We start from the raw sequence: 13,541 nt of genomic DNA, 5'->3' as shown, positions 1-13,541 counted from the left end.
ACCTGATTGACTAAATCTTCTCCAGTCCTATGCAGTATCTTGAGAAAGCCTAGATTATGGAATATAGGACATAAAGTGAACACATCACAATGTGTATTAATACCTTATTTGGGATTTTTTTTGCTCTGTTTAAGCATGACACTTCTCCTGACCCTCCCAGCTGTAATTCATATCACTTGGAAGCCAGTCAAGATCTGCAATTCTTGTTTCTGTCACATTCCAGGGGTCATATTTTATCGGGAATTCCAAAGTGCAGCTTTACTGAGTGTGTTCATGTTTCTGTTCGGGTAAGTGTATCAGCCTAAAATCTGCACTAAGATTTGTACTGAAACAGCATTGCCTTGTGGAATCTCTTCTCAGTAAGAAGAAACCCACCTTCTTATTAAAGTATTATGGAATAGCCATTATAGTAGGATAAAAAAAACATTAAAGGAAAGATTGATGTTTGTGCTTTGGGAGTTTGGAGGCCTGGGTTTGAATCCAAATATGTAAAAATGTGAGACACTTGTGAACTACTAATCTCATAATGGAATGAAAAACCAGCATCATGTGTTCTTCCAGCAGGAAGGAGAAGTCATTGCTCTCCACCAAATATCAAATTATAGGGATGCTTTCACAGCTGTGAGACTTCTCCTCCCATGTTACCTTCCACTGGTGCGTCTGGCTGGTCTTTGCTGCCTGTGAGCACGGGCAAATTATATGAGCTGCTTGCCTACAAGGCAGTACTGTAATGACTCTCCCCCATCTTCCTGAGTCAAGAAAGACAGTGTGCCTGCAGAAAAATTCAGAGCACACTAAATAAGTTTTTGAAGGATGGCCTAGGTGTTGTGAGAGCAGAAACCTTCTGCTAGCTATCAGCACCATAACAACTTTTGGGAGAGGTGACAATTATAATAATGGGCATGAAATAGTTAAAAGATCTCCTAGAACTGCTGGAGGTGTCTTGCCACAGTGCTGTCAAATAAATGGGGCTGATAGCTGCAGACATCTTCATCTTGTGCCGTTGGGCTGGAGTAGGTGCACACAGCCGCTATCTTGTCTGACTGCTGGAAAAGAGACAAAAAATGGAGATGAGCAGCCATGTATTTGGCAGATAGGAACTGGGGGTTGTGTGTCCAACACGCAGCGGATAGATGATGTGTCCAACCACTGCAGTTTTTCATTGTTCCTGGCTTGCAGCCTGCCCCTGAGACACACAATCAAATGAGAAAAACAACAGAGATGTCGATTGTCCGCAGCTAGACTGAGTTGTTAATGAAATTGCACATGCTAGAATGCTAGCTTGGATGCTCTGTGAAGATTTGCTCAGGGATTCGAATGTTGTGGTCTCACACTCACAGGCATCTGATTAGGTATATATTGCTGGAAGTGTCATTTTGGCTGTGGAGCCTTTGGAACTGATAATAAAGCTTCAGGAGGCAAAATCTAGACTGAAAGAGGCCCAGAATAAATTTATAGAGCTGCCAGGAAGATGTGTTTCTTTATAAACTCAGCAACTTGGGTTTGGAAATCCTTAAAAAAGAAACATGGAAAGAAATTCTCATCTCCGATGCAGTGAACTGTTTCTAATGATACTATGCCACTGTTATTTTGCAGGTGTCTCTTATCTTTCCTTGGTGTGATTATAATGGCAAGAAATAAAAAAGAGGAGCATTTACAAATTCCTTTTATTGACTGTGGACATATTCCTGGTAAGTAGGGCTTTTTTCTGACTCCGTTTAAATGAGGTATCATAATGGGATGACCTAGGAGAATTGAGTCACAAATGTGCTCTAGTCATATTTAATAAATATACTGTTCCCTTAATTTCTATTCCTGTTCCCAACAGATTTTTCAAAGAAATTTTCAGGGTTTTTCCAAGCTATTGTTACAACCAGTCAAATGAAAACAATGATTACTGGAGCAAAGAATGTTTAAATGATGGATTGGTGGGGCATTTGTTGTATTAAAATTCTTCACAGAGTTGTTGTTTTTTCCTTCTCTCACCACATTTCCTTAGGACAAAAATTGACAGGCAAAATACAACCAGATTCTCACAGTTCATGCTATGGCACCCAGAATAAGGAAGATGATTCGGTGAAAAGGCAAAGCTGAAAGAAGAAAGCACTTTACATGCCAGTTAGCAGGAGGAACGCCACTGGAACAAGGATCAGTAGCACCTTTTTGTTGAACCTATTCAAGTATACATTAAACGCCTGTATGTTGATGAGTCATAGTATTATTTGATCCTAATTAATTTATCCCATGATTGTACCAAATGTATTCTAAAGATAAAGGAAGCCTTAACAAAAATGAAATAACCGTTAATGAAATGGAATGTTCTCCTAGTATCAATGCCTCTTGAGGACATTTTTAGAGTTTTAACTGCTTTTAAATACAGTAAGCACAGAACAGGATTATAAAAATTCCCCTTTGGAACCCCTCAGATTTGTGTAAATGTTTAAAGACAAAGGTGAGAAATGAGAATTTTCCTAAGTGATTTCAAAGTATTCTCCTACATGTATAATCCCTTTTAAACCTGTTCCTTCCTGTTCAGGAGTGAAAACTGTGAGCACATATGCAGTAGACACAAATAGGTACACAAAAAGGATTTTGTATTATGTGTAGAGGAACAATCCTAATTATCTCCTACCATCAGATTAATTCTCTTATCTTCCAAGGAAGTAAGTATTTGTGTGGGGAGCAGGAAGATAGTATTTGCCATAAACACAGGCACGTGGGCACACGCACACACTTGAGGTGCCCAGCCAAGGCAGGACAAGGGTACTATACTTGACATGTTTCATCCTTCCAGAGGAGTCCTGTGCACTGGGCTGGACTGGGCTGGGCTCTACAATCTGTTAGCATAGTCTGGTCTGAGTTTTAGCTTCTCCTTTCAGCAAAAGAAGGTCTTAGTGAAGAAAATGCATAGTTCTTCAGAGGAAGGGGGGTAGCCAGGATCCCTCTCTTGGTATGGCTTGGAAAAATACCCGTAAAAAAAGAAAAGTAGGGCAAATCCTGTTACCACTGGTAATTTTGCATGAGAAAAGGCTGTAGAAAACAGGATCACAAAGAGTCACAGTAACTGTACAGTTTCCCCTTCATTAAATGGTAGTGTCTCCACTCTGATTCGAAGAGCAAGCAGTGATGGGAGCCATGGCAGTACAGGCTTTGTGTTCAGATTTGGGACATCTTGGTGTCCCTCCATCCCAGTGTCCCATCAGAAAAGCTTCTTCTAGGCATTCATCTTGGGTCCACTTAACCCTGCCTGGTAGTACTGATCCACCTCAGGCAGCACTGTGGGGGTCAGACACATCCTCTGCATAAACAAGTGAAAGCACTCTTGAAAAATGTTCATATCTTGTTTAGGATTGAGTTAATCTGCAGTAATCGGTAGGGGCCATAGATCATGTGTATTTTGTTTCAAGTCTCCTTTTTTTCCCTCAAATATTTGTTTATTTATTTTTAAAATAGGTACAGCTGAAGATCCATAAGACAGTTTTATTTCAAATGCTGCAAAGCACACACAGAGCTGCAGTATTTCATGTGCAGCAATGTCCCAGGAACTATGGCATCTGGGGACTTGTAAAGCTGTTTTTTAATATGGGTCTTTTCCAGCTGACACAGGACAAGACTCTGTGTCTGCACCTTCCTTGTACCAGCTGCCTGGCTTGGCCTTCCTTTCCTGTCTTACATCTTGAGTTCAAGTTTCTAAAACTTAAAATAAAAAAAAAAAGCACATGACTTTCCCAAGCTTTCTTGAGGGAGTAAGGGCATGCGTCTCTCTTTCTTTTGCAAGTCAAATTTAAGCTGCTTTCTAAGTCTCAAGTGAGAGTATGTGCTAAAATTGGAAATAAGAGGTCTACAGGTTTTCATTCTGTGACCTGGGAAACAAATGGGTGAAAGAATTTAGTATTGTTGCTTTTTTAAATTATTGGCCTTGGGCATCTTTCCGAAATCTGTTTCCATGGCTCAGGAGGGCTGCAGGAGGTAATAAAGGTTACCGAGTACAGGATTTTCTCTTTAAAGCAAGAAATCAAATGTAAAAATCTGTGGCAAAAGTTATTACTTATTTTAAATCACTGTATTTCTTCTTGAACAATATTTTTTTCTTCCTATGGGTTTATTTAAAAATTAGAAGGGTTAAAATGTTTTATTTTAACTCTAGTGTATTTCAAAATAATTTGTGGACCAAAACACTGGTAGAAATTATGTGCAATTAAAAGTTGTGATTTGACATGATATTTGAGATGTGGATATGTTCCAACTAATTAATGTATTACAGGATTGGAAAAACTCAGTGATGAGAATCCATTACTGCTCTGCCAAGAAACGGACATGACTTGTTTCAAGAATCAGTTTGTAATCAGTGTTATTTTCAGATTCTGCTTGCCGTACTTAGGTTGCAAACACCACAGACAAATGCCTGCTAAAAGAAAAGCCTTTGCACTGGAACAAAAAGCCGTCTCTGGAGCCCTTCTCCTTAATAATGAGTTATTTTCTTGCAGTGGTTTTCCTGACATCAAAAATGTGGGCCAGATAATAAGCTGCAAAACTTGTGCCTGCAGACTGACTTTTCCTGAGCAGGTTCTCCATGGGATCTGCAGAAATCAAACCAGGAGAAGGTGTGGTAGGCAGGCAGTGTCTCACGTGGTCCCTCATGCTCCAGCTTGGGATTTTTGACAGACCAGGACCAGCAGGACTCATTTAGCGCTTGTTCCACTGCTGGTCACGCTGCAGCAAGAGATGAAGTATTAACTGGCCTTGGGCCTGGAAATGGGAGCTCTGGCGTAGAGCGAGACTGTTTAATATTTGCTGTAAAATATCAGGATGCATTTACCAACAGTTTCAGCTGGCAAAAAATAAATGAAGTTTGGACTAGATTTGTCTGTTTGCCCCTGGGAGGGGTCTGGTGTTCACCTGGCAGGCTGATTGCCTGCTACTTGCTCCAGCCCAGCTTTTGGCAGACACGTGTTTTTGGCAGTGCGTGTAAGGGCACTGGTCACCTAAAACCAAAGCAAAGAGGCCGAACTTTATAAGGATTTGAGTTTCTGTGCTTTGAAGCTGTGGTTTCATGCACCTGGCAAGCTGCTTGAATGGATCAGCACTGCCAAAAGGCTCATCTTCTTTTTCCCAGCTGTGAGGTCCTGTGGCTTTCTGTGGCCAGTTCAGCTCACCCATCCTGCAGAAGGCATCTGCATCCTTCTCCTTGCTGGGATGGCTCTCTGAACTGAGCCAAGCAGGCTGACTAGAGCATATGGTGGGATGGATGTGAAAAGGGGGAGAGGGAGTGAGACCTCTCTTGCTTTGGCGGAACTGTAATATTGTTTCTCTCCTTCTGAGGCAATTCTCTATATAGCAAACATTCTGCTAAGATCACTCTTCTTGTATCACGATGCCCCAAATGCAGCTGAGAGCTTCTTGAAGCACTTTTAAGTGCCAGAGTCACTGGCTTGTGTATACTGAGTGATGAGTGGCCCCAAGTGGGACCAGGATAGGCAGCTTGTGACAACCAGCAGTGTCCCAAGGTCAGCTAAAAGCCTGGACCCACGTCTGACTACGAATGATTCTAAGGACTAATTTTTTTATTTTCAATGACTGTTTGCAATAAGGTGTGTAAACAGTGCTGGAAGAATGGACTGAAAAGTCTTCTATACTCAAAATATTCTCACCCTTGCAATGTCTCCTTCCAGCTCTCTTTATGTAGGATCGATGGCTGCTTGCAGAGAAAAATGTTGCCTTTTATAATACTGGGGTGCAGCTGATTAGACTGAGCTGCCTGTCAGTATGCCCTTTTGTTACTGTCCTCTGAGGCTTGACATTTTTCTTGTTCAAATTTGTTTGTTCATTCCTTCTGCAGAAATCAGCTGGACTGTGTTAGCAACTAGCTGAAAGGAGACAGAGGCTAGGTACCATAATTGGAGAGCCAAGCTGGAAGATTTACAAACCTAGGCCACTTCAGGAGCAAAAGACAGAGAAATGTTTAGTGCTCTTGATTCTCAGGAGTTTGAGAAATCCTGAGTTTGCAATGTTTTTGGGCTCTGGGAAAGAGCCAGGGACATCAGTGAATAAATAGTGATTTGTTGTGGTTTTAGTTTGGGGTTTGTTTTTTTTTATTTATTTCCCACCAATTTGGAAGTGAAGGATGACAGTTCTCTGCCTAGAGAAGCAGAGAGGAAATACAACATTCCCTTGGCAGATGGGAGATGTTTCAACCTTTTGAAGCTGGGAAATTTGTAGAGGCACCTCCCAAGCACCTGGCTGATGTAACCCTCGAGTTATAACATAAAAGGAGGCAGCACTGGCAAATACATCACTACATATTAAGCACTCCTGGCCATGTAGGAAGGATCCCTGTCCTTTTGCCATGTGTTAAATCTGTTCAGACCACATGTAGCCAGTCTGGCCCTTGAGGCTGCACATAAAAGTATTTTTGAAACATGTTAAATGGGATGCCTTGAGCATCATATCAATGCCTCTTGGGCACGTACTGTGTTTCATGCAGAGCTCTTGCTGGGTCTTCCCCATAGGGAAATTAGATGGTGTGGTAGCTATACAATGCAGGATTGCTCTGATAAGAAGATACAGTTCCTCCAGGATATTCCCATGATCAGGGAAGCATTTATAGAGAGTAGTGCCCTACAAGGAAGTTGTGTAAACCTGCAGTCTTGGGTTACATTCCCTTTACTTTCTGATTCCCACTAGAGTAAGCATGGACAGTATTGGTATCCACAGAAGCAGAATTATTAGTACCTCAAGAATCTCCAGGCCTAAGTAAAAGGTTAGGTGGCTGCTGAGTAGGTTTTTTATTTAATCTAAATCCCAGTTTTGCACTTAGGCCCCTAAAGCTTGTCCAAGACTTTCAAAGTACATTTTGTATTACAAATCTCCATCAGTGTTTTGGTTGCTAATTGACCCAGGCATCAGTCCCAGGCGAATGTGTGTCAGTTCACAAGGTAGCAATGAGAGGGACACTGGGCAGGAGACTCAGAAATGTATCATGGTCACAGGAGAGTTTTGCATGAGCACACAGAAATTACTCCAGGGGACCAGTAATTTACAGTGGTCTCCTGGGCTCCTTTTTGACAGTGTCAACAAGGCACTTGTTGACAGTTTTCAAACTACAGCTACTGTAAAGGAATGATTAAACAGGTGGTGCTAACACTGACTGCTTTACATGAAGTCAATATATCACTCTGGTCCATGGCACTAATACCTTAAACATGAAAAGTGGCCTGGGGCCATTGATAAAGGAGCCAATTTCTGTACTTTGCTAAATCGCTTTGGGAAAAATAGAAATGATTGATTTAAGCTTCCAGCACAAACATGCACTTGCCAGCTCTCCAGTGGAAGATTTGCACTCTTGGAATAGACATTGCCTTGCCTAGATGAAATCTTTGGAGTCTGCTGCCAGGTCTTTTGCCAGAATCATTAAACTGGTTGAAATAACAGCACTGTCATTTGTCTTCCATTCGATAGCTTGTGGGCACAAATCCAGAGCAGCATGAGCACAAGATCAGGAGCTTTCTCTCCATTTGAAAGAAAATGTGGAAGTTTTTCTTGAGTTTCAATAGCATGTGTACCAGGTGCAGAGATTTATGCTGTCTAATGCTCTCCAATGGCCTCAGCCAAGAGTAGGAGAGAATGCTTGCATGGCACAGAGGCTGCCAATTAAGCAGCTCTTACCTGTCATGAGTAAGGTCATGGCTGGTAACACATTGTACAGCAATAGGATACAACAACAAACTGGAGCTTCTATTGATTTTTCAATAACTGCTGTTCTGTGTTTTACAAGGCAGAAGAGCTGAGGAATGTAATTTACTGTGACTAAGCATCGCAGTTACCCTTGTGTTTATTTCTTCCTGACAATATTTAACAGTTAACTAACAACATGTCCGACAACACTGACTGGATTCTGGGTGCATGGATGTGTTGCAGGACTTGATTCAGTGCTGTGAATAATGGAGGTTGTTGATATAAGAAGGCAGCTTTATGTCAGCTGGCCTGGCCTCCTTTACAGTTCAAATCAGGCAACCTCCTCCAAGCACTTGTGTGAACCCTTAGACCCATCTACAGAAGAAGACAGCCCATCGTCTCCTACTAGTCAAAGCAGAGGAACCACCAATGCCATTAGTAATTTTTACTAGCAATGAGTCATTGTTTGCTTTTAAACTCTGCCTTATGTCTATTTTAACTTGTTTAGTTTGCAGCTATTTGTCTTTTGCCAGTGGTTTAAAGCACTTGGTAAGTTCCTCTAGCAAAATACAGTATGACGGAATTTTCACTAAGCCAGAGAGAAACCTTCTAAGCCTCTCACCATCAGATATTTGTCAGCCCTCAAATTGTTTTCTGTGGTTGTTTGCTACTTTCTATCCATTTTTCCAGTGTCTGCATTTGGCCAAACACAAAGTAAAAATCAGATCCTAGCAGCACTGAAGAAGTAGTGCAGAACAGGACAAGACCCAGCATGCCGTGGTTGGGTGCCTGGCTTCTGCCCTTCCCACAGCTGCAGCACTGCCACCTCTCCAGGGAGGTGCATACGCTTTGTTTTGACACTGTAATTTATCGTCAGCTGTTTTGCACGGCCAGAGATGCAGCAGCCTCTGTTATTTTCAGTGATTTGATTTCTGACTCATTGCTGAGTTTGGTGGTGGTCCAAAGAGTAGGTGCCCCTGCTCAGAGGTGTCCAGTAAGTCCAGCACAGCAGGAGACTTTGAAAGCCTCTGGCCCAGGGTCTGACACAGATATGGTGGCACCTGGCAGTGGCAACAAGCAACATCACAGAGCTGCCCTTTCTTCAGCACCTGAGAAATTTGAGAGCTCAGCCCAGATTTGGGAGGAGGATGACTGATTCAGTGACTGTTTGAGGTGTGGTAAGTAAATAGGCTCTGGGAGGAGTGCCTGGATGTGGGGAGACCCTGCCCAGGTCAGTTGGTCTTTTCTCAAGGAGGGAGATGGTGCACCAGAGAGAAAAGATGCTGATATTTGACAGATGCTAATATATGACATAAAGGTTTCTGCTCTCTCTGTTCCTCACTGCTCACAGCCTCACAGTGAGCCTGTGTTCTTAAAGCAGCAGTTTGGGCGTCTTCCCTCCAAGAGGACACAAGCATCTGGCAATACTGATTGGGACATCCAAACCCCAAAGAGTAGCAGGATGTGCATACCAGTCCTGGCATCTTTGGGTCACCATTCAGGTGATCAGCCATTTACTCAGGCTGTGGATCTCCCCACCCTGAGGTTCCCAAGGCTCCTCACAGGGTCCAGCTCCTGAGTGGACTCTGTGCTTCAGGTCCTGCCTCTCCCTGAGCAAGGAATGAGTGTCCCCAGACATTTGGGGATATAGAATTTGAAATACGTTTGCATTGGAGGAAATATTGTGGTGCTTTTACAGCCCGAGGTGCTATGTTAAGCCACAGAACAGACACAGCTATTTCGCTGGCAGCTTTACTTCATGAATAGTTTGGATCCAGTGCTCCTCAGAGTGTTTGGGGTGTTTTTTCTTGGTAATTTCAAATGAACAGATCCCTAATGTCACCTCAATTAGCCTGAGATAATTTGTGGTGGAGTTTTTCATTAAAAAAAAAAAAAAATCTTATAATAGTGAAGTTTTTGCAAGCAAAAGACCATCAGAGCACTTTGAAAGTGATTACAGTGACTCACATTTTTAATGGCTTTTTTTTTAATCTCAAAAATGGCTTTTTTCCAAATAAAATCCTACAAGGCCTCATATAACAAACAAGGGTTACTGCTCTTTTCCACACATAACATGAAAAATATCCTTGAGCGGAGCAAACTGCAGCCCATCTGCTGTAGCTTGGCCGGAGTGCGGCACAGCTCCCTGGCCATTATGCATGGCTCTGGGTAAAGCAAACCACCTGCTTCCTGCACAAGGTCCCACAGCCTCCCCCATGCTTCTCCGAGGAGGAAACCCATCCAAAGTGCTGATGGGGGATGACAACCTTGGCATTCCCTTTCTCTGCATTTGTTCTTATGCCATTTGTTGTTCACTCAAGTGCTCCGTGGACTTTCGTCTTCTTTTCCATCTAAACTAGAAAAAGGCAGGCTTTTCCAGGGATAAATAGACTCTTGGTTTCCTGTCTATTGTGCTCCCTTAATCTCCAGCTGCAGTCAGCAAAGTCTTCATTTGGGAACCCAAAAGGGCACCCTTGAAAGGGCAGTGAAAGGACAGAAGTCTTGGGGTAATTTTGCCAAGGAGCAATCTGAACATCAGCCCCTCCTCCCTGATTCAGGGTCTGATGCTGCACATGCTTAACTGAGCTGAGCATTTCATGTTTCCCACTTATGTCAAACAAGTACTCACTTTAATTCCAGAAGCATCCCTGACATGTACTTCCCAGACACATTTCCTAAACACAGCACAGACAAAATGTAATTTTGCAAAGACTGTGCTGAGTAAAAAATGGCATTTCCCCCAAGCTGCTTGCCACCATGCTGCAGAGCTCTGCCAGCTAAACAGACCAAAGCCAGCACCATCAGACTTCACATGCTGAGCACCCTCTCATGGCCATCATTGTCCATGAAGGGAAACCTCTGCTCATCTCAATCACTGCTCAAAGCAGATGAGGGACCATCTACATCACCTATCCACCACCTACACTGGGAGGGTGCCCTGCAGCCCTGGGCCCAAGAGGTGGGCATGGCTCAAAGGATGCAGCACTTTACAAAACAAATGGCTTTCTATGGCCTAAGTGAGGTCAGGGTCCACACTGCTCCAGGTACCTCTTAGTGGTCAAAACATTAATGTGAGGTTTAAAAGTCCGGGTTGAAATCCTTTCTCAGTCTGAACTGGAGACTATTAGGCTGTCTTCAGGAACTGGAAGAACTGGACTATTGGGAAAAGAGGACTTCTGCTCAGCCTTCACCCTGCTGTAGTGGTCTGGAGGGTGCTCTGGCAGCAATTCATATGGCCACCAGGACAAGACACTTCTTTTCCTTCTGCATTAAAAAGAAGTTAAATCCACTGCTGTTGTTTTTCTAAGAAATAAACAGTTTTCACTACCTTCTTCACTGAAGTTAAACCATACTGTTAAATTCACTGACTATAAATAGCCATCAGTGGCACTCTGAGGTAAACTCCTATGAAAAGTTTGCTGTCTGATGGGAAAAATTTGGTACTTTTATGATTAGCTCAAAATGTGATCTTACACAGAACAAAGACAGTGCTGCCAGTGTGCCCCAGACCAGGACGTTTGCCTTCTCAAAATAGTGTTATTGGAGAAAAAAATGTTTGTGGGTATGTGTAGTTAACGGCATACTTATGTGGCACTGATCAATGTCTCACTTGTACCAGTCCCATCGTGTGTTTGTTAGAGTGCCATGTTCCATGCCACTCAGTGCTCAGAGTGCACCTTTTTATTATTTCTTTCTTAGAACTAAGGTTGTGCAACATGCAGCGAGTATCATTAAAACTCAGAAAAAGTAGTTACTTACGATGCATAAATAAGTTTTCTAATGCAAAGTAATATCACGTTTTCAAACATGTCATTAACCATTGGCCAAAACAAAATGTATTATGTTTATCTGGCCAAAACTCAAGCCTATGTTAATTCATTTTTGTTATGCTAAATGGTGGCTTTAAACACACCAAACCACTGGCAGAGTGAGGTGGCAGCTGGGCTGCATGAAACAGGGTAAAATGTGCAACACGCACTTCAGCAAAGCACAGGTTAAGATTATCTTGACATCAAACTACAAGAATAGAGTCCAAAACATTACAGGAATGGTCCTAAATCTGTTTCAGCAAATGCTGATGCTCACAGACTGCAGAAGCCACAGCAGATACCAGAGTTCCTATGCTTTCCTTCAGCTGTTTGATAACTAATAGCCAGACTGCTGGGGTTAGCTGAGGGGTTACAGGGAGGCATTCAGACTCTTGCCTGAGCCTGCACTAACAAAATACTGTGTCCCAGTACAGGTAAGAGACTTTCCTGAATTCCTGGCTGCTTATGGGTAGGGCAATGTTCTGGTTCCCTTTTCCAAAAACATTTAAATTACGTTAAGTAAGTATAGCTCTAAAACCTGGCCTCCTCCTTTCTGGAGCAACTCTCCTGTTGACTCTTCCCCATGCCCTCCATTTGCCTTTCACAGCAGGACCTTGGGTTATTTTCGTGTCCCTGGTGAAGAAAGAGGCACCAGAGCTGTCAGCAGTCAGGGCACCAGTCTGAGTCCTCTGTACACATTTGTGTTTGACATCTTCTGCTTACTTCTTCTGAATCCTTTTGGGTCAGCCCCATATGCAGCGTGTTTGAGTGCTCGGAGGCATCTGGGTAGGGCCCCTGGGTGTGTCTGCAGTACAAATAATTCACTTAGATAAAAGGCAGCTGTAGAAGCCAGAAGATAAGGGGCTAATCTGTATGTCTCAAACGCTGATAGCCAACGAGGGATTGTTGGTAATAACCATACCTGCGAGAGAGAACAGGATGTGGCTGGACAAGGGTGGCATACAGAGGTGGGGCAGCACTCTTCTGGGACAAATGTTCTTCCCCTGGCTCTGGGAAATAAGCACAGCACAGCAGACTGCAAGCACAGGAATGAGGCTGAGAAGTGGGCATGGACTGTCAACCAAAGGTCAGTCCAGTAGAAGTGGATCAAGACCACCTAAGCCCCCCAAAGCACTCTGGCTCATTTCCAGAAAGGTCAGAAAGAACAGACTGCTCACAATAAGTAATTTGCCTAAAAAGTAATAAATTTACATATTTACATTCAGGGTGGGAAAAAAAATTTCTATAAAAAGGCACCCCAGGACCCTGGACAACCCATCAGCTGGATCATCTCTGGAGCCAGGACTGGCCAGCCTGCCTTCCTTCCTTCCTTCCTTTCTCTCTTTCTCCCCCTCACTTTCTCTCTCTTACACTCTATTACTCTCTCTCTCTTTCTTTCTCTTTCTTTCTTCTTTCCTCTCCCTCACTTTAGTCTCTTTCTCTCCCTAGTCTCATTCACCCTACCCCTTATTCAAAATCCACCACAGTGTGTTTATACCAGACTAACTGGGAGTAACACAGCAATTTCCATGCCAAGTGTATAATTTACTAATAAAACATTGGAAGTTTTTGTGGACCCTCTGACTTCTGTTGTTCCTTTTCGAACACAGGCATCTAGGAATCTTGAGTGCTGCCTTTCCCTTAAGGTGGCACACCACAGCAGCATGAACGGAAGAATAAAATGGCTTACATGTGCTATTAAAAAGTGTCTGGAATTATAAAGTTACCAGCAAGTTCTGGGAGAAGTAAGCAATGGAAAAGGCTCCAACAAGCTTTACAGTTAAAATAGCAGGAGCAAGACACCTAACTAGTCTTAGGACGGAGCCTGCAAAATGGATGGTGTGTTTATATGCAACAGCCCAGGAGCCCCTGATGAGGAGGTCACTCCCTGCCCTATGCTCTGCAGGCTGACGGAGCTGTTAGATTCAGTCTTGGCTTCCTGCAGTCACAAAGCTGTAATGTGAACTTCTGACCATAGCAACAACCACCTCTTCTGTTTATAGAGGAGCTCTGAGGAAAGAAAAAGGCTTGCATTTGACTGGAGGCTATGCAGTAGCT

At 43.1% G+C, this 13,541-nt stretch overlaps 1 protein-coding gene across 1 annotated transcript in view; it reads left to right on the top strand.

The window, feature by feature from the left end:
- NIPAL2 (NIPA like domain containing 2) overlaps positions 1 to 4,860 on the top strand; it is a 56,355-nt gene extending 51,495 nt beyond the window's left edge. The window contains exons 9-11 of the mRNA XM_032130078.1: positions 224 to 287; positions 1,597 to 1,691; positions 2,000 to 4,860. Coding sequence (XP_031985969.1) covers positions 224 to 287; positions 1,597 to 1,691; positions 2,000 to 2,094 — 254 coding nt within the window. The 3' untranslated portion in view covers positions 2,095 to 4,860. The remainder of the gene's footprint in view (positions 1 to 223; positions 288 to 1,596; positions 1,692 to 1,999) is intronic.
- Positions 4,861 to 13,541: the final 8,681 nt, after the last annotated feature.

Source organism: Corvus moneduloides, chromosome 1 (assembly GCF_009650955.1).
Source record: "Corvus moneduloides isolate bCorMon1 chromosome 1, bCorMon1.pri, whole genome shotgun sequence".
Lineage (NCBI taxonomy): Eukaryota > Metazoa > Chordata > Aves > Passeriformes > Corvidae > Corvus > Corvus moneduloides.
The sequence above is the reverse complement of the archived record's forward strand: the minus strand, read 5'-3'. Positions and strand labels throughout refer to the sequence as shown.